At 38.4% G+C, this 22,147-nt stretch overlaps 1 protein-coding gene across 7 annotated transcripts in view; it reads left to right on the plus strand.

Annotated features, from left to right (window-relative positions):
- JADE2 (jade family PHD finger 2) overlaps positions 1-22,147 on the plus strand; it is a 210,094-nt gene that overhangs the window by 139,827 nt on the left and 48,120 nt on the right. For all 7 annotated transcript variants that reach the window (XM_081935167.1, XM_081935164.1, XM_081935168.1 and 4 more), the window contains exons 6-8: positions 18,033-18,244; positions 19,725-19,892; positions 20,229-20,345. In XM_081935167.1, the coding sequence (XP_081791293.1) occupies positions 18,033-18,244; positions 19,725-19,892; positions 20,229-20,345 (497 nt within the window). The remainder of the gene's footprint in view (positions 1-18,032; positions 18,245-19,724; positions 19,893-20,228; positions 20,346-22,147) is intronic.

Below are 22,147 nucleotides of genomic sequence, written 5' to 3' on the forward strand. Positions count from 1 at the left end.
TAAAACTTTGACATTTAAGTAGTTCAGGTTATGTAAACTGGCTTAAAGATTGTTAATAGTTAGGGTTGTTTCAGCCGTTCCGCCTTTACTGCCCCAGCTATCAGCAGCTAATTAGCTTTCGTTTTCTGTAGGTTTTCAGCTATAAATCAACGCCATTTTGAATCCTTTGTTCTAAGCCCACGCCTCTCGAACTCAGCAGTAGCGTTCTTTTTAAAGAGATTTTTTTTTTCTTCCCCCAATTAAAACTTAAAATACTTGCAAAAGTCTTGCTTTCTTCTTGGGATGTTAAGATGTTAAGATGTTAAGGCTGTTCCCGGCGACTGGTTCTGCTAATTAGCAGAGGTTATCAAAAAGGCAGGAGAATACAACAACTGCGAAGGGGGGCAAACCTCGTCGGACTCCGGACTCCAGAGGGTACACGAGGGCTCAACCCAGCAGCTGAATCTCTCCCTCATAAATTCCAAGAATTTACGAGTGTCCGAGGTGTTAAAGATCGTAAAAAAACACCTCTAACTGTCTCTTGATCTGACAGGCTCAAAAAAAAGCCTGCCATCAGCACCAGGAACAACCGGAAGTCCCAGTTTTTTCATGATTTGAATACTGTTCTGTTTTCTTTCTTTAACAGAAAATTTTGACTTTTAAATACCTTAAATTAAAAAGTTATTACAGGTTATACTGGTTTCTAGTGAAATTGGTCTGCACTGCCAGGAATGGCTGAAGCCTCTAACCACGCTTCTCAATTCTCGATACAGCCAGGAGGTAGTGGTACAGGAATTATGATTTTGGGGTTCTTTTTTTTCATTTTAATCACCAGAAGCTAACACAGAGGGTGGGAACCATTTCTCTCTGACACTTCAAGGTTAAGTGCTAGACATTAGGCAAGGCACCATCAAATGCTATACCAAAGCAGAGTGTCAAGCTTCAAAGCCATTTTGCTGTTGCCCCTTATTATCGCATCTCAACTTGCCAACAAACTATGGGGGGAGGGAGTGGAAAATAGAACATGGCCCAGACATCAAGATTTCTGCATGAGAACCAAGGACACTTCAGCAGGTGTTTACAAACGCCAGAAAGACTTTCCCACAGCAATATCCGGACAGTGTATTGGACAATGTGACCTGAGCTAATTGGGAGGGTGGAAGAATGTGAACTTTAACTATGGGGCAAGAAAAATTTAGATCTGGTTTTGCCTTCAATCATGCGGAAGTGATGTAGTCAATAAATTTTTGCATAAGGAGATTGGATCTTCTCGATGGTGCTTACTTTGATTGGGTTTGTCAATCGGAACCTTGACACAAAGATTGCCAGCGAGTGAAGACTCAAAAGACCCAAGACAGTTGAAGGCCTCTAGTCTTCCACCTTGCATGCTTCACCATGTTTCCTACAGCCACTTTGTCTTGGACTTTAATCTTACTCAATCTAATCCTGGGAAGTACCATATCAAATCAATGTATAGAAGTCTCTTCTAAGAAAAGATGCCCAGAGTATAAATGCAGTGGAGTTCTCAAATCCTGGTAATACAGCCAATGCATTTGTTTTGTTTTGTTGGTTTGCATATATATGTGATTATAATATTTATAGTATTAAATGGGTATATTTACATGATGTTGCTGACCCAATTAGCCCTAGCATACAGGTTAAAAAAACACATAGGAAGCAGCTATTTGGCAACCTCCCAACCTATTTTTTTTTCCTTGCAAAATTTTAGAAAATAGATCTCTACAGTGGTTGGTGCCATTGAGGGAGGATGGAATGGCATCTTTCCTCACTCACACATTCTCTGGATAATGGCAAAGGGAGCAGAAAGTAAAACAGGAGAAAAGAGTTGAGTTTGAATAACACATGTAATTAGTTGGCTCAGGTGACATTTCATTTCTTGATAGAGCCCCCCACTACATTGTCTGGGCCATAACTATTTATGATATGCAACCTCCGCCCCAATGCAGTTCAGGGTGTCATGCAAACAAGGCAATTTTTTGCTGCTTCAGAGGGCCTTTGAGGAGCAAAGGTGAAGAGCAGTATTGGTAGCCTTTAGCTGCTGAGGCAGCATTTGCTTTATTCATATATTTATTGATCTCTAAAGGCTGCGGGGGTTGTAATGTTTATAAAAAAGGTATTAGGGGAGGTTTATACAAAATAGGAGAAAGAGAAAGAAAATCACAATTTTATCACCATATTTGAGCCAAATGGAGACCATTTCTATAGGACTAGAGGGATGTTTGCTGATCAAACTGGGTATGTCTAGTTTAATGAAAAGAAGGACTAGGGGAGACATGATAGCGGTGTTCCAATATCTCAGGGGTTGCCACAAAGAAGAGGGAGTCAAACTATTCTCCAAGTCACCTGAGGTCAGAACAAGAAGCAATGGGTGGAAACTAATCAAGGAGAGAAGCAACTTAGAACTGAGGAGAAATTTTCTGACAGAACAATTAATCAGTGGAACAGCTTGCCTCCAGAAGTTGTGGATGCCCCAACACTGGAAGTCTTTAAGAAGATAATAATAATAATAATAATAATAATAATAATAATAATAATAATAATAATAATAATAATAATAAGCTTTTATTTCTAGACCGCTCCCTTTCCTAAGCAGGACTCGGGGCGGTGTACAGTCATTATTAAAACCATATACAAATACATAGACATAGACGTAGACGTAGACGGAGGAGGTAGAAAATATACTGTACAATATTTAGTTAAAATACAAATAAAATTAAAATTCCCTTAAAAAATTCCCAATAAAATGTTTGCCAGGAGGTGGAAGATGGAGCTATAAATCAGCTAAGCCAGCTAATTGGAACAGATGTTGGATAGCCATTTGTCTGAAATGGTATAGGGTTTCCTGCCTAGGCAGGGGGGTTGGACTAGGTCCCTTTCAACTCTGCTATTGTATTGTATTGTAAATTGACAAATAAATAAGCAGAGTCACATCAGAAAAATCTATCTGTTTTATATGACTGTTAGGACAAACTTATAGAAATCATTGGAGAAATTCAAATTGTTTAGATAGGGTCAGTGTTAGAGGAGGCCTGGCTGCATATGTGGGTTTTTTGTTACAGATGGCAAACTACATGTTGCCCTGGATTTGAGAATCATCTCAAACAATAACAAAAGAGGATCTTTTTAAGTGGGCCGCATTGCCTTCTGCATAGCCGAAGCAAGTAAGCCATCACTTTTAATGTTTTCCAATACCCGAGACATAGAAGAGACAAGTACTTCCTTGAGAAGTTGTGGGAGAATTAAACAGGTGGTTCTTTCCTTCACTGCATGGGTTTGGAGCTCCTTACTAGAGGAAAAAGAAACAAGAAATGTTGCAGACGGACCCTTCAGACAAATGCAAGTAGCTGACTAGAGATCCAGAGGGAGCAAGAGAACGGCCTTTGTTTCATTTCATTTCTTTTCATAGATGGTACTAAGCAAGCGACTTTTAAACCATGATTTGTAGAATAGTTTTCCCTCAGAAGGACCATGTCTTGGCATTGAATTGTTTATGTTGTTTTTTTCAATTTTTGGAAATATCCCAGATTTGTGCATGATTGGCCACCAGATAAATCAAATAGATAGATAGATAGATAGATGATAGATAGATAGATAGATAGATAGATAGATAGATAGATAGATAGATAGATGATAGATAGATAGATAGATGATAGATAGATAGATAGATAGATAGATAGATAGATAGATAGATAGATAGATAGATGATAGATAAGCAAGCAGGCAAGCAAGCAAGCAAATAGGCTGTAGTTGCCTTTCACACTATATGTAGATTCACAACAGACTAAAGAAACACTTAACCATAATGCAATTTAATGTGATGGTGAACATAGGTGATACCATACTCAGTAGTAGTAACTGTGAAAGGGATCTTGGAGTCCTAGTGGACAACCATTTAAATATGAGCCAGCAGTGTGCAGCAGCTGCCAAAAAAGCCAACACAGTTCTAGGCTGCATCAACAGAGGGATAGAATCAAGATCACGTGAAGTGTTAATACCACTTTATAATGCCTTGGTAAGGCCACACTTGGAATACTGCATTCAGTTCTGGTCGCCACGATGTAAAAAAGATGTGGAGACTCTAGAAAGAGTGCAGAGAAGAGCAACAAAGATGATTAGGGGACTGGAGACTAAAACATATGAAGAACGGTTGCAGGAACTGGGTATGTTTAGCTTAAGAGAAAGAAGGACTAGGGGAGACATGATAGCATTATTCCAATATCTCAGAGGTTGCCACAAAGAAGAGGGAGTCAAACTATTCTCCAAAGCACCTGAGGGTAGAACAAGAAGCAATGGGTGGAAACTAATCAAGGAGAGAAGCAATTTAGAACTGAGGAGGAATTTCCTGACAGTGAGAACAATTAATCAGTGGAACAGCTTGCCTCCAGAAGTTGTGAATGCCCCAACACTGGAAGTCTTTAAGAAGATGTTGGATAGCTATTTGTCTGAAACGGTATAGGGTTTCCTGCCTAGGCAGGGGGTTGGACTAGAAGACCTCCAAGGTCCCTTCCAACTCTACTATTGTATTGTATTGTATTGTATTGTATTGTATAAGAGCCCAAATAATGAGGTGGGGGGAGGCAAAGCTGTTACTGATTACAATGGACTCTTCCTGCTGCAAAAGTGTTAGCTTTGACATGGCATCCCATTGTTGTTTCCGCCACTCATTCACACTATTAGTCTCATCTCTGTCCTTGAAAGATAATATGGGGAGCCCCAAGGATACTTTGCGGGTGTCCCAACAATAAACCTGAGTTTGCTCTGTTTGCAGATTCCCAATGATACAACAATTCTTCTGGAAAGTAAAGCACAATTTAAGGCAAAAAGAGAGAGAATATTATAAAGTGGCTTCTGAAAATATACCATTATCTTAAATTTAAGAAATAGCTGATGTCTGTGAGTGACATAAAGGGTGATAATTGGTTCTTAAATGCATTAGCAAGATAGGTTCATAATGAAATACCAGGGAGTTTCACAGCACATTTTTTGGCTCATATGCTAGTTGTTTTGATTCATTTATGGAGATGGGATTCATTGCTATGAGCATCTCAGAACAGCACTCTGAGAAAAAAGATGAAAGCATTGTTATTCCCCTTTCCCTTCACTTCTAAAAAGAGCAAAATCATTATGCATATGAAGGTAAGGAAAAAAATTAGAAGGCCCTCATTGTTTAAAAATAAGAGTCCTAGTTTTTAAAGCAATGATATTTGTCCAGAATAAGTAATTAATAAAATGTATTTTTACCTCTCAATTATGTTTGGAGGGAAATTTCACTGTTTTAAGAGGGAAATACTTTGAACATTTAATATGAAGATCTCTGTACTGTATGTACTTTCATCATTCACTTTAATGTAAAGAAAAACTGGGAAGGAAATTAAGAGGGATTGCCAGCATACAGCTGCTTTATTTCACTAATAGTGAATTTGATTAAAGATCTGCCATGTTTTTGTTATGTAGTCATCAACCTTTATGCCACTAGCCTTCCTATTTCCCAAATATGGATAGGCAAAGTCTGTTAGCCAAGAAAAACAAAAAACACTGTCAGTTTGGCTACCCTTGTTTCATGGTAAGCCATAGATCATGGTGTCAAACTCACTGTGTTACTTTGCCACCACATGAGGTTTCAAGATGGTTTTCCCATTCGCAGAGCTGGGGTGGGCATGGCCTATCCAGCCTATGGGCCGCCAGTTTGACACCCCTGCCATAGATGATCTTGGAGAAACTGTGGTGAGAATTACAGAAGTATGTTCTAAGCCTAGGGAATGGGGAAAAAACAGAAATTCAGACTGGTTCTGTCCTGACTCCCTGGGGCATAAGAGGGAGGGAAGAGAAATTTCAGATTTTGTAATTCTTGCCCATATCAGTAGAGTTAAAGTATTCTTAGGGACTTTTGTTTCCTGACTTGTTCTATCTCAAAGGGGTTGACATCATTTTTTGAAAGCCTGATTGTGTTTTCCCTTCCTTCTCTTAAATTCCAGGGTGTTAAGTTTGACAAGGAGTTTTCCCATGTTTTTATAACTGTTGTCACATCATTTCTTCAAAGTCACATCTGTATCTATTCACACATTTAGAAGAAGTTGAATTGCTAACCAGCAATGTATTATAGTGAGCAAACCTAGTGGTTTTAGTAAAAATTGACCTCAATGTTTGTCACTCGGGATTCATGATTTGTGATTTTTAGGAGACACTTCAGAAATGTTCACTAAGCAGTCTTGTAAGCTTGTACAAAAGTTCATAATGTCAAAATCATATATCAAAGAAGCTTGCTTTTCTTTAGCAGAACTGTGATTCTATTCTCTGTGGAAACATTTGTGTTACAATCAATCAACATACGTAATAGCAAAAATACATCTGCCCAAAATTCAGACAAAACCATCTTGTTTTGTTTTGGAGAGATAAAGGTGGAGGTTAAGTCTTATAGTATTTAAACTTTGAAAACACAATGTAAATGTTGATAGATTCTCATATTGCCTTATTATGGCAGGGGGGTGTTCAAAAGGAATCACTCTGTTAATATATCTCCATGCCTTACCAAGTGGATCATTAGACAGTTAGAAAGCTATTAAATATATGTAAGCAATGATTATTATATTACAAGTAGAACATTCATGCATGTGTGTACACATACGCACACAAACACACACAGAAAGAGAGATATTTTGGTCTATTATTCCACTTTTATTTTCTTCCAAAAATGTTTGTATCTTATAATTTGTGATTTGTACAAGCAAAATAAAAGGCTTAGAGAAGAAATATATTTTATGTACATATACATACACACACAGACACATTTCTGAACCATTATCAAATAAATAATTTTTAGACACATACAAGCATACACTAGAAGAAAGGATAAGGTTTGTACATTGTGTCTCAGCTTATGAGATGGCCAGTGAGCTTAAAATTACTGGTTAAGAATTATTTTATTCTCCTTGATATACTCCCCAGAGTGAAAAAGGTCCAGGTTTCAGTAAATGGATTTCAGCTGAAGTGCAATTCAATTGAAAATAAGTCTCAGTGATTGTACAACATGGCTGATGTTAATATTTCTCCCTATCTTACCAAGTGGATCATTATCAGGACACTTAGAAATTAAGAAATGTGTGTTTAAAATGAAAGTGTTTTTTTTTTTACGAGGGGAGTAAGGCAGATTCTACATCTCATTTCTCTAGGTAGCACTGTAGATGCAGAAAAGTAATAGATGTAGACCTAGAAAATTTGTTAACATTAGGAATGGAGATTTTTCAATTTCACTGGAAACCCTATTTTTACTCAGTGACGTGCAATGTGATAGGAGTCAAAATCTATAGGATGGCAGGTGGGACATCGCAATTTCAACCCCATCTCTTTTGTACACACATTGAAACTGCATGCATGAATAAAAGGAATAGGGCTGGGTTTCTACCCCTTTGCAGATTTTGATGCACATATGAGTACATACACCTTGCTTAATGCTAGGCTGAAGTCACGAGCAGTGAAATTGTTTTTATTATGATTTTTTTTTAATAGAAGGGATTAATTTGTGGCCTTGGAAACACTGAAATGTAAATAGTTTGCAAAGCAAACTGCAAGCCTTGAACACATATCTGTTGTGCTTACATCCCTTGCATGCTTTGGTATGTTTCCTCAGCCTATCATTTTTCATACAGCCAGCAAATAATATTAAAAGGTTCTTTAGTGTATCTCAGAAACAATCATGACAAGTGGAAATACCGGGCAAAGTCCCACTTGAAATTTAACAGAGATAAATGCAAAGTTTTACATTTGGTTTGGAAAACAAATCAAAGGTAATTTCTGGGTGTCTTGGTATGCATTCACAAGCTGAATATGAGCCACAATGTGAGGCAGTTGCAAAAAAAAAAAAGTTAAGTGCAATCAATCCTAGATCATGTTGCTAGTATAGTATCAAGATCAAAAGAAATTGGCATTCCTCTCCATTCTACAATGGCCAGAGAGTACATAACATGCCAGGTTCAGTTTGGGGCACTGCATTTTAGGAAGAATGCTGACAAATTGGAACATGTCTAAATTGAGACTAAGATGATAAAGTGCCTAAAAGGAAAGTTTTAGAACAAGCAGTTAGATCCTTTGGCTATGTCAGCCTGAAAAAGAGAAGGCAACGGGAAATGGGATAGCTGTCTTTCATCTGCAGGATGTTATGAAGAAGTCAAGGTAACATTAATGCAGAAGACAGGACAAGTAGCACTGGTTTTAAATTATAAGGACATTAATTTTGGTTAATTATCAGGGGTGGGGGGAAACCTGGAACAGTAACATTGGTTCAATACGGACTATCCTAGAAATTAGTGAACTGGAGATGTTTAAGAAGAAGCTGACTATTGATAGATTCATGCTTTAGACAGTGGGTTGGATTAGATGATCTCTAAGATCCTTTACATTGTCTTATTTCTGTGAAAATGGTTGGCACATTTTCTGTGGTGTAAATAAACGGGGGATTCTAATACTAGCCAGTGGTAAAGAATGATGATTACAATTCACTACAGATATGCCACTCTAACCCTAACAAGTCTCTGTGTATCTTACAAAATAATAAAAAGGTTAGTGGGAAAGAATGGTAAAAGTCAATAGCAGCAGCATCCAGATCCATAGAAGAAAGGTCCCCCACATCACAAATGTATTCCCAAGGCTAGCCAGGTTTTAACAGCTTTTCAAGAAACCAGTGGGTTGGGAGACAGTCTGATCTTGGGAAAGATGCCCAGCCATCAAGTGAGAAATTAGTGGTTTTGTAACCTCTACTGATTAATAGTTTCCTCGTACCTCTGATTAGAAGATGGGAAAAGTAGAAACTATTTCCATTATGTCTCATTTTGCAGAGGAAGAGGTGTAAATACAATACAATACAATAGTAGAGTTGGAAGGGACCTTGGAGGTCTTCTAGTCCAACCCCCTGCCTAGGCAGGAAACCCTATACCGTTTCAGACAAATAGCTATCCAACATCTTCTTAAAGACTTCTAGTGTTGGGGCATTCACAACTTCTGGAGGCAAGCTGTTCCACTGATTAATTGTTCTCACTGTCAGGAAATTTCTCCTCAGTTCTAAGTTGCTTCTCTCCTTGATTAGTTTCCACCCATTGCTTCTTGTTCTACCCTCAGGTGCTTTGGAGAATAGTTTGACTCCCTCTTCTTTGTGGCAACCTCTGAGATATTGGAACAATGCTATCATGTCTCCCCTAGTCCTTCTTTCTTTTAAGCTAAACATACCCAGTTCCTGCAACCGTTCTTCATATGTTTTAGTCTCCAGTCCCCTAATCATCTTTGTTGCTCTTCTCTGCACTCTTTCTAGAGTCTCCACATCTTTTTTACATCGTGGCGACCAGAACTGAATGCAGTATTCCAAGTGTGGCCTTACCAAGGCATCATAAAGTGGTATTAACACTTCACATGATCTTGATTCTATCCCTCTGACTAGCAGTCGATAACAGGCAGCAGGTTTTCCTAGGGAATGTCATGACTATTGTTTCTGTGGTAATGCCTTTTCTTCTTCTTAATCTAATTATACATTCCTTTGTCACTGTGTCCCAGATTGTGATCTCACTTCTACAGAAATGAGTCTAGATCAGTTTCAGGAGACTTGCTGAGGGCCACTTTCATTTACATATTGCTTTTTCTCTACTGTTCAAAAGTAAAAGCTGCTGAGCATTAGCAATTTTACAAATGGCTCTTGCTTTCTATTTTAAAGACATTCCCGTACATAAAAATGAAGGTCAAAACACTTGAAGGCCGTAGAAAGTTCCCCTGCTAAATGTTATTAAAAGGCAGCAATTCTACTCATGTGTATTTTTTTTACCTATCTTTATGAATAGTGATAACTTTATATGATACTAAGGAAAATAAATGGAATATAAATAGAAAAAGTATTTTACCCTTAGTTCCTGTGGTTGAGTGATCCATAAGCCATTCATTGTTTTGTTCCTATCCAGTGTATTTGTCGCTTGCAAAGGCTCTGGGGTACTTCTGAATTGAACCTTGTACCTCATTACAGTAGTAGTATAATTACACACAAGTGGAAGGTAAGTGTACGTGTAAAAGGGAGGAAAAAATAGCCATTTAACCCACAAGCCTAAATTGCTGAGGATAACACCATCCATAAGTCATCTTGTGTAATTTTTGCTTAGTGCTTAAAAACTTAATGAGACTCAGGCCTTCTGCTGAATAATAACACCTTCAGAATGAAGGGAAATTAGAAGATGGAAATTTTTCATTTATCCCTTTCGTATGTAGATTCATTGGGGCAGTATGTCTAACAATGAAAAATTTATGAGATTCCTAAATTATGGGGAATAAGCTGTAACAGAAGGTGTATGGTAGGATAGAATTGCAGGTATAAGAAGTTTAATTCCTCTTAGAATGAAATACCAATCCTTCTGGTTCTTTTGTGATCTCTGAAGGAAATAGAGGTGAGTTTTTTCCCCTTCCTCTGAGAATCTTTTCTATAACTTTCTATTTTTTCAGTTTGACCCTTCAACACAATAGAAAAAATTAAGGTTATTAAATTCAGCTGTAAATTGTACTTCCCGTATTTTTCAGAGTATAAGATGCACCTTTTTCCCTCAAAAAAGAGGCTGAAAATCTGGGTGCACCTTATACACTGAATACAGCATTTTTTGCCTCCCGAAACCCCACCCCTTCATCAAAATGACCATGCATAGCTTTTAGGAGGCTTTCAGAGAGATCCTGGGGGCTGGGGAGGGCAGAAATGAGCACAAAACGGGCCATTTTTTGCTCAATTTTGCCCCCACAGCCCCCAGGAGCACTCTATAAGCCTCCTAAAGGCCATCCATGACCTTTCTTTGATGAAAAACGTGGCCATTTTTGCTTGTTTTTGCCCCCCCCCCCCACCTCCCAGGAGCACTCTCCAAGCCTCCTAAAGGCTATTTATGCCCTTTTTAAAAAAAGAAATGGGCTCATTTTAGCAAAAAAACAGGCCGTTTTTGGGAGGTTGCAGAGTGCAAAACCTTTTTTTTTAAATTTGCCTCTTCAAAACCTTGGAGCATCTTATACTCCAGTGCGTCTTATACACCAGTGTGTCTTAATACTCCGAAAAATATGGTAAGTTTATGTTAGTCATTTTGATTGCTTTGTTTCTACATGCCTCAGTTCAAATCCTTCACAAAATCTTTCTGCCATTATTTCTTTAGAGAATCAGAAGGGCCATTTAGGCCATCAAGTCCAATGCCTTGTTCAGAGTAAGAATCCAAGTTAAAGCTTCTTAGATGGACAGTTGTACAGCTTAGCCTCTGGAAAAACCCATCACCTTCCTAGTTAGCTACTTTCGGACTGCTCTTACTGTTAACTCACACTGAGCTAAATTACTAAACGTCATGTCATGAAATGTTTTGACAAATGGTTTACTGAAATCAAGATATATTATGTCTGTAATAATCTCACAATCTATTAAAGCTTCCAACTAAAAAGTGAGATAAAGTAAAGCAAGATTTGCTTTTATCCTACCTCCTCTTCTTCGGGATTTCTCAAAGATAAAAAGCTCGGCCATTAATCTATCTCCTTTGGAACTTGAGGTTGCAGTTCATTTGGCTCCAGAGATTTAAACTCATTCAAGTAAATAGATTGTCTTCTAAATCCTTTTTTTTCAAGGCTTCTGCCTGTATTCTTCTGGAAAGAGGTTAACCATTAACCAAGGGTGAAATTCAGCAGGTTCTGACAGGTTCTGGAGCGGAAATTTTGAGTAGTTCGGAGAACCGGCAAATACCACTCTGGCTGGCCCCAGAGTCGGGTGGGAATGGAGATTTTGCAGTATCCTTCCCCTGCCATGCCCAGCAAGCCACGCCCAGCAAGCCACGCCCACAGAACCGGTAGTAAAAAAAAATTGAATTTCACCGCTGCCATTAACAATTTGTCAGCTGTAGAAAATGGTCATATTGAGTCTTCCTCTGAGATACCAATTTATATGTACAGTCAGTGTACCATAGAAGACAGCTGGGAAGCCTTTGGCTTGTAAATACAATGGTATCTTAGTACTTGTCATTAATTGGTTTCGATGAGTACCAAACATTTTTTTCCCGTAAGGAATAATGTACTAGTCGTGAGGCAACCAATACTGACAAGTTGTAGCTTGTTTGTCAAGTACAAAACAAATGGCGAGTAGTGATGCAAAATTTTCAGGTCAGAATCAGAGGTGGTATTCAGCAAGTTCTGACCAGTAGCGGAAACTTTGAGTAGTTCGGAGAACCAGTAAATACCACCTCTGATTGGCCCCAACCCCCAGCTATTCTTTGCCTACCAAGTCCCAGCTGATCAGGAGGAAATGGGGATTTTGCAGTAACCTTTCCTTGGAGTGGGGAAGGAATGGAGATTTTACAGTATCCTTCCCCTGCCATGCCCACCAAGCCATGCCCACAGAATCAGCAGTAGAAAAAAATTGAATCCACCACTGGTCAGAATGTTTCAGGTAATAGATTCATTGAGTGTTAAAGCCAGTCTAGTACCAAGATATCACTGTATGGTCCAGTCTTCCAGTCCTTGCCATCCAGCTAAAGAATTTCGGGGAATATCCCTTCCTCATAAACCCACCAGTACTGCTATCTCTGACCAGGAAGCAATCATTTCAAGGTGCTGGTAGCATCTTCAAGTTATACTTTCTCAAGTATCACTTCTCTCTCCCCTTTGCCTACGATGAAAAGCTAAGTTGAGACAGAAATACCAATAGGATATAGGGTAAAAAAATACAGATAAAAATTTCCCTGTCCATTTGTGTCCAACTCTAGGGTGCGGTGCTGATCTCCGTTCCTTGGCTGAGGGAGCCAGCATTGTCTGAAGACATTTTCCATGGTCATGTGGCCACCATGGCTATACGCCAAAGGCGCATGGAACTCAGTTACCTTCCCACCGAAGTGGTACCTATTAATCTACTTGCATTTGCATGCTGTCGAACTGCTAGGTGGGCAGGGGCAAGGAATGGGACCTCACCTCATTGTGTGGCACTTAGGTCTTGAACCTGGACTGTCCGCTTTCCAGCTGACAAGCTCAGCCTCTTTAACCACTGAGCCATTGCACCCCTTAGGATAGGGAAGGCTAAGATAATTCCACAGAATGATTCTTAGGAGATTGAACAAACTATCACATCAGGGCATATTTTGATGCTGCCTTCAGAAGAACTTTGAAGTTCTGTGCCAAATTAAAAGGATGCTTTAAGGGATTGTTTACAAAGATTATAAATTATACCTTTGTCCATTGCAGAAAGGACTTCTGTTTAGATAAGCATAAATAGCCAGTGAGTCTTATCTTTTCCCCTCCTTGGAATGATGCTGGAACAATATGTTATTTTGAGCCAGGAGGCTGTACCTGTTGAAGGACAAAGCACGTTGTACTGCTACACCCAATATAGGCAAATAGTTGGGATCATATTAGTGAAATTATTTTCTAAAAGGTGATACCTGCACAAAGATTTGATGCCAAACTTGGTTTCCTAAAGGTTTGTCAGCAATAAAACTGCTGCAGTCAAGCTTCTCTGCATGTTGTGATCCAACCATTCTAGTCTTAAAGAATTCTGGTTTGTAATTGTGTTGGCTAAATCCCAGACCAATAGAGACAGGCAAGATGCCATACCGCCCCATATCCTTGTGTAAACGTTAAAAAAAAAAGATCAAGTTTCATAAAGAAGTTTGTACCTTTGCCCAAGGTCCAAGTATATTGTGGATGGTAAGGGTTTTTTTTTGTTTTAGTTTTTTAATCCTTCACCAAGAACAGCCAGGTGTTGTAATAAGAATAGGCCCTGATAGCTAGGCTTATCTTTTTTCAGTGCAATTTTAACTCTCCCTTCTTCTTCTTTCTTGTAAAAACTCACCCATTCCCAGACAGTTATCTAAGCTCTTTCACAAGCTGCAAAAACAAATGGATTACCTTTCATAAATTTATTTTCTTTCCAATTTCAAGTTTTTCAAAAAGTTAGTGTTCTTTGCAAGAAGAAGATAAAGACAGAAAATAAAGGATGAATGAAAGAAAAGTAGTAGAGACTATGGTCCCGATTCTTATGGGATTGCGTGTGAGGTAGATAAGAATAATAGCTACAGAACAAAGAGAATAGGCAAGTTTGTGCTGCTACTTCCAACCACTGCAGTCCCTATTTCACCTAGGACAGGGGTGTCCAAACTTGGCTGGGGAATTCTGGGAGTTGAAGTCCACAAGTCTTAAAGTTCCCAAGTTTGGACACCCCTGACCTAGGAAAAATTAGCATGCTTCCTTCCTTTCAGTTGCTTGAACATCTTTTAATTGTTTATTTATACCATGTATCTATTGTTTTTTAATAAAATACCAAACAGCTATGAATGCAAGCCCAGTTCCATCAAGTTAGCTAAATTACCATGTTTAAAAGTCTTTTGTTTCTTTGTTTGTTTACTAAATATTTGAATGCGCCATTAGCAATAAACCTCTGTTGTTTATGCAAATTCGTCTTTCAGGCTGGATATATAGTGCTAAAAGATTGCCTTCCCTTTCATAGAACCGGTAATCCTCTTGGAAAGCCAGTCTTTTTTAAGTATAAGTGTTACCGAATAATTTTTTTAATTAGATAAAAACAACTATTAGAAAAGAAACAGAGAAAATAAGGGAAAATAGTGAATAAATCAGAAATAAAAAATAAAAGATTATAAAGAAGCAGTTTCTTATCTTTTGATAGAAGTTATAAATGCAATTATATTTTAGAGCAGGGGTGCTCAAACTTTATAAACGGGGCCAATTCATGATCTCTCAGACTGTTGAGCCGGACTGCCTGGGGTGCGTGACTAGGGGCATGGCCAATTTAGCAATCCATTTTGCCTTTGTCCTTGCTGCACTTGCCCCTCCCCTACTCACCCACCGGCCCTGGATAATATGGCTGTGAAAAACATCCTGAAAGTCTGTTTTAAAAGCACTTTTAAAGATTTTTAAAGCACTACTTCACAAGCTGGCAGCAGAACTGCTTTTCAAACCAGCAGCAGCCCCTCCCCTACTCACCCCCCAGCCCTGGATCACATGGTTGCACTGGCGAGATCACCTCTCAGTCAGCTGGCCCTCCCCTGTACTCTTCGGCCTTACCTTCAGCAGCAGCAGTGTGATCAGAAGTGCCGCTCAACCAGTGAAATAACTAACCAGAAGTGTAGCTGGAGTGGATGCTGGCTGGAAGATAAGGGCGACAGTGAGGGGAGGAGCTGAATCCCACCACTCCGTGGGCCGGATACTTTGCATTGGTGGGCTGTATCCGGCCTGTGGGCCAAAGTTTGAGGATCAGTGGTTTAGAGGATGTATTTTACCCTCTCTTACACCATAATTTCCTTCTTTCCATAAGATACTTTTTCTTCTAATCTTCAAACCCTTTTTTTCAGCAAAAAGTCCATAAGGATATCAAGTCACTGATAAATGTAGTTATTGATCTTTCTCTAATCAAGTTAATTTAGCCACTGCTTCTAGTTCTGTCATCTGCACCACACATTCATCTGTTGGGGGGTATTTCAGAATCTGAAAGCCAGATTTTTTCAGGCCAAAATAAAACCTTAGGTCCTTTCATGGAGTCTACTCAAGATTAATACCAATTGGTTGAGTTGTATTATTTATTTATTATTTACCTACCTACTCGCTCATTCTCCAGGGGGATTTTTTTTTTTTTTTAGCAGTCCAACAACATTCCTGGAGGCACTACATCCCCTCAGGAATTCTTGAAAGATAATGTTTGAAGTAGCAGCTTTGGCTCTCCCCTCATCAGAATCAGCGGAGAAAAATGCTCTGCCTCCTTTTGCTTATATTCAGCTTCTTCCAAGAAATGTTTTATAATTATCTCCCCCAGGCAAATATTGATTTGAGTATCTATATCCGGCAGGTTTGTGTGAGATGTATAAAGAGAGAGCAGCTGAGAGTCCAAAACAGAAAGTGAATGGGCTCAGGGTGAAGGGTATTTTCCTCATAAGCTGTCTCTCCAATTTGTAGTTTGATGGACAGAGATTAGGATCTCATCATAGCCAGGATGCTTTCTCAAGTGCTACAAATCCATAGAGGTCCCTGTTTCTTACACACAGGATGAGGAGGCAATAGGTTTGGGCAGCAAACTGGCAATGGGAGGATGAACAAGCACTTCATAATGAATTCAGCACCATGTTCCTAGGGACATTGTTCACTTTCTTAAAAAAGTATCATGTAAAATTAATATACTCGCACACCAGCTTGCTTTCTAAATACAAATCACAAATATTCGGAACATACAGGAAGCAAAAGATTAGCAGTTCTCCAGGACTCCAAATATAAAAGGTGTTCTGTAACAGGAAAAGGATTTTTGCTACGGTTATACTGCCTCTAAAGAAGTAATCCTTGTGTTTTTAAGTGCTTTGGATTGGCTGACTCAAGACCACAATTTAAGCCACTAATTTTATCATGGATGTAATAGATAAAACTCACTTCATATAAAGTGTAAACTCTAAAGAAAATCACCTTTATGATCTTGCTTATTATGAAGTAATATGCAACCCTCCAACTAAGTTTGGTTCGTACTAAGTGCTATTTAGATTTAATTTTGGTCATTTCATTTTGGTTCCGTTTGCATATCCATTGTTTGATGGATCAGTTGAGATTTCAAGATGTCCTAAACAAGATACAATGTATTATAAGGATAACCCTTCACAGTATATCCCTTGAGACCCTCTACTTGAGGAATGATATGCAAGTACTAACTATGATAAAGCAGAGTTAAGCAATTTTTTTCAGGCTGAGAGACAAGTTTGGTTAAGACGCCATATACTTTTTGAGACAATTGTGTTTGAAAGGGCTTTCAGGTGCTGTTGCCTTAACTCTGAAAGGCCAAGAAGAGAATACAACATGAATGCAACTTGTTTTTCCCCGATGAAATAATATCCCATCATAACTACTAACAGTTTCTTTAATACAAACCATAGCCACATACAGTAAATAACTATTTAATAATTATTTTACATCAGGCTAGAAACAGGGATACCATGAGTCTAGTTCAGCCTTAGACCCAAAACTAGCTTGGTGACTTGGTGTCACCCTCTCTGAGTCCTGGGAAGGAGGCAAGGGCAAATCACTTCTGAAATCTTGCTAAGAAGACTGCAGGGATTAGACAAAAGTAGTAGTTATTTTACTAGTAAAATTATTTTCCTTTGTTCTTTGCTATCTTTTCCCCTTTACTAGAATGCAGAATCCTTAACAAAATATCTTCTAAACAGACCAGAACTGTTATATACCACATTGTGGATGGAATCAAAGTGGCAGTTATAAGTCACTTCTACAAAGATGGCTGATTTGATATAATACCAGACCCGTGATTCCTGATGTGAATTAGACACTTCCGCAATCAAATGGCTGGCTTTAGTTACTTAGAGGTCTGGTTTAATGGGAATAAGCCACAAGATAGGATTGGCAAAAAATGAGCAGTCTGCTGAAATTGAAGTTAACTTAGAAGAAAAAGCTTCTTTTAAGAACTTCTGGTACCCGAATTTAGTGAGCATATTTTATTATGCTCAAATGTCAAACTGAACCATAGTTTGTGAACCATATTTTGCAGAAGAAAGGCCATTGGTTGATTTTCACAATCTGCCAAGCCATAAACCTTGATTTACAGTATGCACCGTGGCCACTGGGTTTATTTAACACCACTGTAGAAATTATATTTTGGCTCAATGGAGAGAATATGCTGCCACCATAGTTCTTATGAGACCAGGAAAACCTGAATATAATGTTCTCTGACTTACCTGTCTGTGCTTAATATTGGCTCAGGCACAGTGTTGAACCTGTGAGGGGTATGTGCTCCTCAGTTGCAGCAGCTAAGCTTCAGATCATCATTCACGGATTTTCTTTCTGAGATTCCTTGCTCTATTTGTGTTGCATATGCCTTTATTTCAATTAAAATAGAAGAGAAGTATAAACAGTTGATGCTCAGCTTATTAGAAAACTGATGCTAATAGAGGGATTTCTCTTCTCTTGACTCCTAATGATCAACAAATATCTATCACAACATAGTTTGAGACTCTTCACAGAAAGTAAATAAAGTGTTGCTGCCTTTTCTCTTTAAGAAAAGCCAGAAATTGATGAATTCACCTTGGAAAGAGTGCTTGAGGAACTGGAGACTGTGTGCTATGAGAATATGAACATTGCCATTGAGACGGAAGAAGGCCTTGGGATAGAGTATGATGAGGATGTGGTATGCGATGTGTGCCGTTCACCAGAAGGAGAAGATGGCAATGAGATGGTTTTCTGTGACAAATGCAACGTCTGTGTGCATCAGGTGAGTAGCAGTTCTCTCTCTGATTGGGTAGTAAGGACAGTTCCCTCAAATTCATTGATTCATAGAATCAGAAGAGTACCTTACCATAGGAAAGCTGACCCAGGCCCAGAAATATGATGTTTAAAGAGCATTCTTAGGTTCTAGGTGCTATGTCCTGTAGCATTCTCAAGGCTGAACCGATTTATCCCACATTTTTATCTCTGGGAAGTCTAGGGCATTTGCAGATGCCTAGAACTACCATATCTGCAAAAATCCTAGCAACAGCTACATTGAAGAGGCAGCATTTTGGAGACTTGCCACAGCCAAACTCTGCTCTGGGCAACCTTAGGAGTTGCCTAAAGGGAGAACAGGAGACACTCAACTTGTGTTGTTTATCAACAACAGCAGATGATGATGCCTTTTGCATTTCTTAACCATTCAGTGGTATCTTTGGATGCATATTTATGATATTTTTGTTGTTAATTATGGCCAGTTTACTGCTTGTCGTCAGTGGCGGATTAAGGTTCACTGGTGCCCTAAGCACTGACACATTTGTCTGTACAAATCTTCATTGTTTTTTTTCTTTCTCAACTTTCTGGTGCCCTCTTTGGGCCTGGTGCCCTAAGCACGTGCTTAGTCTGCTTAATGGTTAATACATCACTGCTTGTTGTGATATTAAGGGAATAAGTGTGTTAAATTCAGGATGCCAATGATGTCCGGGAATTCTTATGTTGGAAACGCAGTAGCTCCTGAAATGGAAGACCACAAGACTAGGTTCCCTATTTCTCCTTGTTTTTAAATGTCTTCCCTCCCCCCCCCTTTTTTTTTTATTCACAAATTGTTGGATCTGGTATCTCTTTAGCTACTCATTTATGTTTCTTTATTATCATTCAGTACATATATTGCACTAAGCCATTATCTGTTTTAACAACTTGTTGCACAAGCTATTATAACATGAAGTCAAAATCAATCACACCATTTCATGATCTGTAAACTTAACCAGAAAATTGAATAACCTTTACTTAACATAATAGGTCTCTGCTGTGACCATGGAAAACAGCTTTGAAAAATGTTTTGTACTGAATTTGATAGGAAAAAAGGTAACAAAAAATATCATTGCTATTAAGATGGTAAATAAAAAAAATTCTTGTGCAGTTGAAAAGTCCAGATCAAAAGTTCAAGATTAAGGCAATGGGGTCAGGCAGTCATGGAAATTTAAGGGCAAGACTAATGTGTTAATGTGTTGCTCATCCTCTCACTCTTTTTCAATTCTCATTCGTTCATTCAGAAAATTGCTTAATCAGATTTTTTGGGAGGAATATTACATTATACCAGTATTAATGGTAGGTGGGAACAGGGAATCACATACACTTAATATTTGTAAACTAATAGGATTATTTTATTCATAAAATGCATCATGGTACTTTATCATAAGACATATTAATCTTGATATGCGCTCATCACATAAGTAACTAATCTTGGTCCTTATATTTCTTTTTAGGCTTGCTATGGAATCCTAAAAGTTCCCCTTGGAAACTGGCTCTGTCGGACCTGCGCCCTGGGAGTTCAGCCAAAGTGTTTACTCTGCCCAAAGAGAGGGGGAGCCCTGAAACCTACCCGGAGTGGAACAAAATGGGTTCACGTTAGCTGTGCCTTATGGATTCCTGAAGTACGAGACCAATTGACTTCTGCCTAAACAGAATGAATGGAGTGTGGATGAAATCTGCTTCAATTAGATCATGCTTGATACATCTTTCACAAACCATTCATACCATTGAATGAAATTATTTAAGAAAATCTAGAATTTGAACCATTATTATAGTTAAGCAATAACCGGTTATCAGTTCGGACATTCCAAATAAGTGTCATCGTGGTATGCGCTATGAGTATCCCCAGAGATTTGTGTCAAATATGTCTTTTATGATATTCATCTTAAGGGAGAATCTATTCATTGTTCTTCAAGACAATATATAGAAGCTGATTGTATGCTTTGTCTTATTCTCAGGTTAGCATTGGATGCCCTGAAAAAATGGAACCAATTACAAAAATTTCACATATCCCAGCAAGCAGATGGGCTCTGTCGTGCAGTCTTTGCAAGGAGTGTACTGGAACCTGCATTCAAGTAAGTAATTGATTCTAAGAAAACCCAAGAATCAGGTCATTTTCATTTGTGCTCTGCCCACTTGAAGAAATGATGACATCACCTTGCAGTTTTGTATAGACGTTGTGCAGGTTTGGCTTCACTGGGCAGCAATATAGGTAAACAGTTTAAAAAGTCTGTTATTGCTGGCTTTTCAGAGTATTTAAGCAGTGCTGCTGCCTTTATTTAGCATATTAATGATCAGTGCACTTGGATTTGTTAACAACAGAATCATTCAACTTAGAATACAGCAAAAAGACCATTTAATTGAGTCCCTAGATCTGAAACACCTTTTCCCAGACATGATATGTTGTTCTTTGATTAGTGCTAGAAGAGTCGTTATGGTATCTTTATGCCGTCTGCTGCATCTCTACTGCTGTTTTCTACTAACAGCAGAGTAAGAGAGATTTGTTTGCAAGCCTCAGCCTGTCTGATAGCTCTTTTTCTACCAGGCAGACAAACTAATAAGATAATTAATTAATCAGGTTTTTTTTTAACTGCAACCCCAGAACAAGTCTTTGGCAAGATTCTGTAAGTGCCATGGAAATGTCATCTTTGATACCAGGCCTTGCTTTCTTGGAATATGTTTCATTAACATTAACATTATTTCTATCCTGAAATGAAAACTTGAATGCATTTCTTTAAATCTCCCCAATGTTGATTCAGTTCCGTTTGTGACGGTTCTTGGTGGATCTGCTTATTCACACTGCCAGATGGAGATATTTTGTCACAAAGGCAGCTGCTTTCAAAGAACGGAAGGGCAAAGAAATCAGCTACACTTGGCCGGGGGGTTGGGGATATGTTTTCTCCAAGATTTCATCCTCTTAGTTCTGGTTCACATCTTGATTTTGAAACTGAATGGATTTGCATGAAAAGTTATCTGAAGTGGAAAACAAACTGGTATTCTTCTGTTGAAACCCACAGTCCGTCAGTCTTCATTAAGATTGCCAGCAAGGCTATTGGTCAGTGCTAATCTTGTACAAGTTGAACGTTATTGCAAAGAAGAAGAAATATGTGGATGATTCATTTGTTTAAATGTTTAAGCAATGACTAAGCACTAATTTGGAATTTAGAAATAAATTAAATTCAATCTGCATGCCCTCCCACTCCATTAGGATTGCAAATCCCCTTGCATTGTGGTGATACAGCACCTTCTTCTGGATTTGTTTATCCAGATGAATTTTAAAATGCAACTTTCTACTTTGGGTTTGAGTTGGAATAATCTTTGTTGTCACTGAAACCTTATTTGAGAGAGCTATCAAAATTTTTGAAGCTTGAAGAAATCAATATGAGTGGTTAAAAGAGCAACTGGGACTGGTTAATTATATTTAAATAAAAATTGGGGAGAGGTTGTGCTAGTAAAAGCACAAATATACTATGGCTGAAAGTAAGAAAATAGACTCCAGCTAGCATTTGACCAATATATAGACAAAATACCCACAATAAATGAGAGTTAAATATTATGATACGTATGTAAAAATATTAATTTGTGCATCTCCAGTGACTGTTCATTAATATTAAGGAAATAATATGCTCTCAAAGCAAAACAGGAAGTATCATCTCACTGCTCCAAGGCATCAATGACATGTAACTGTTCTTCAAACATCTTGCAAAGCTATAACTAAATATCTGCAACCTTAAAGAAGTGCAGCTAGAATCATCTAACATCATGTGATGATTCATAATTGGCTGCAGATCTTCACTGTACTCAGAGTTCTTGGGAGAGAGTGGGGGAAATGCATTTTGGTTTTTTGAGTTCAGAATAACTCATAACTTGCATATGA

The sequence above is a fragment of the Natrix helvetica genome (genome assembly GCF_964273705.1).
Source record: "Natrix helvetica genome assembly, chromosome: 1".
Taxonomy (NCBI): Eukaryota; Metazoa; Chordata; class Lepidosauria; order Squamata; family Natricidae; genus Natrix; species Natrix helvetica.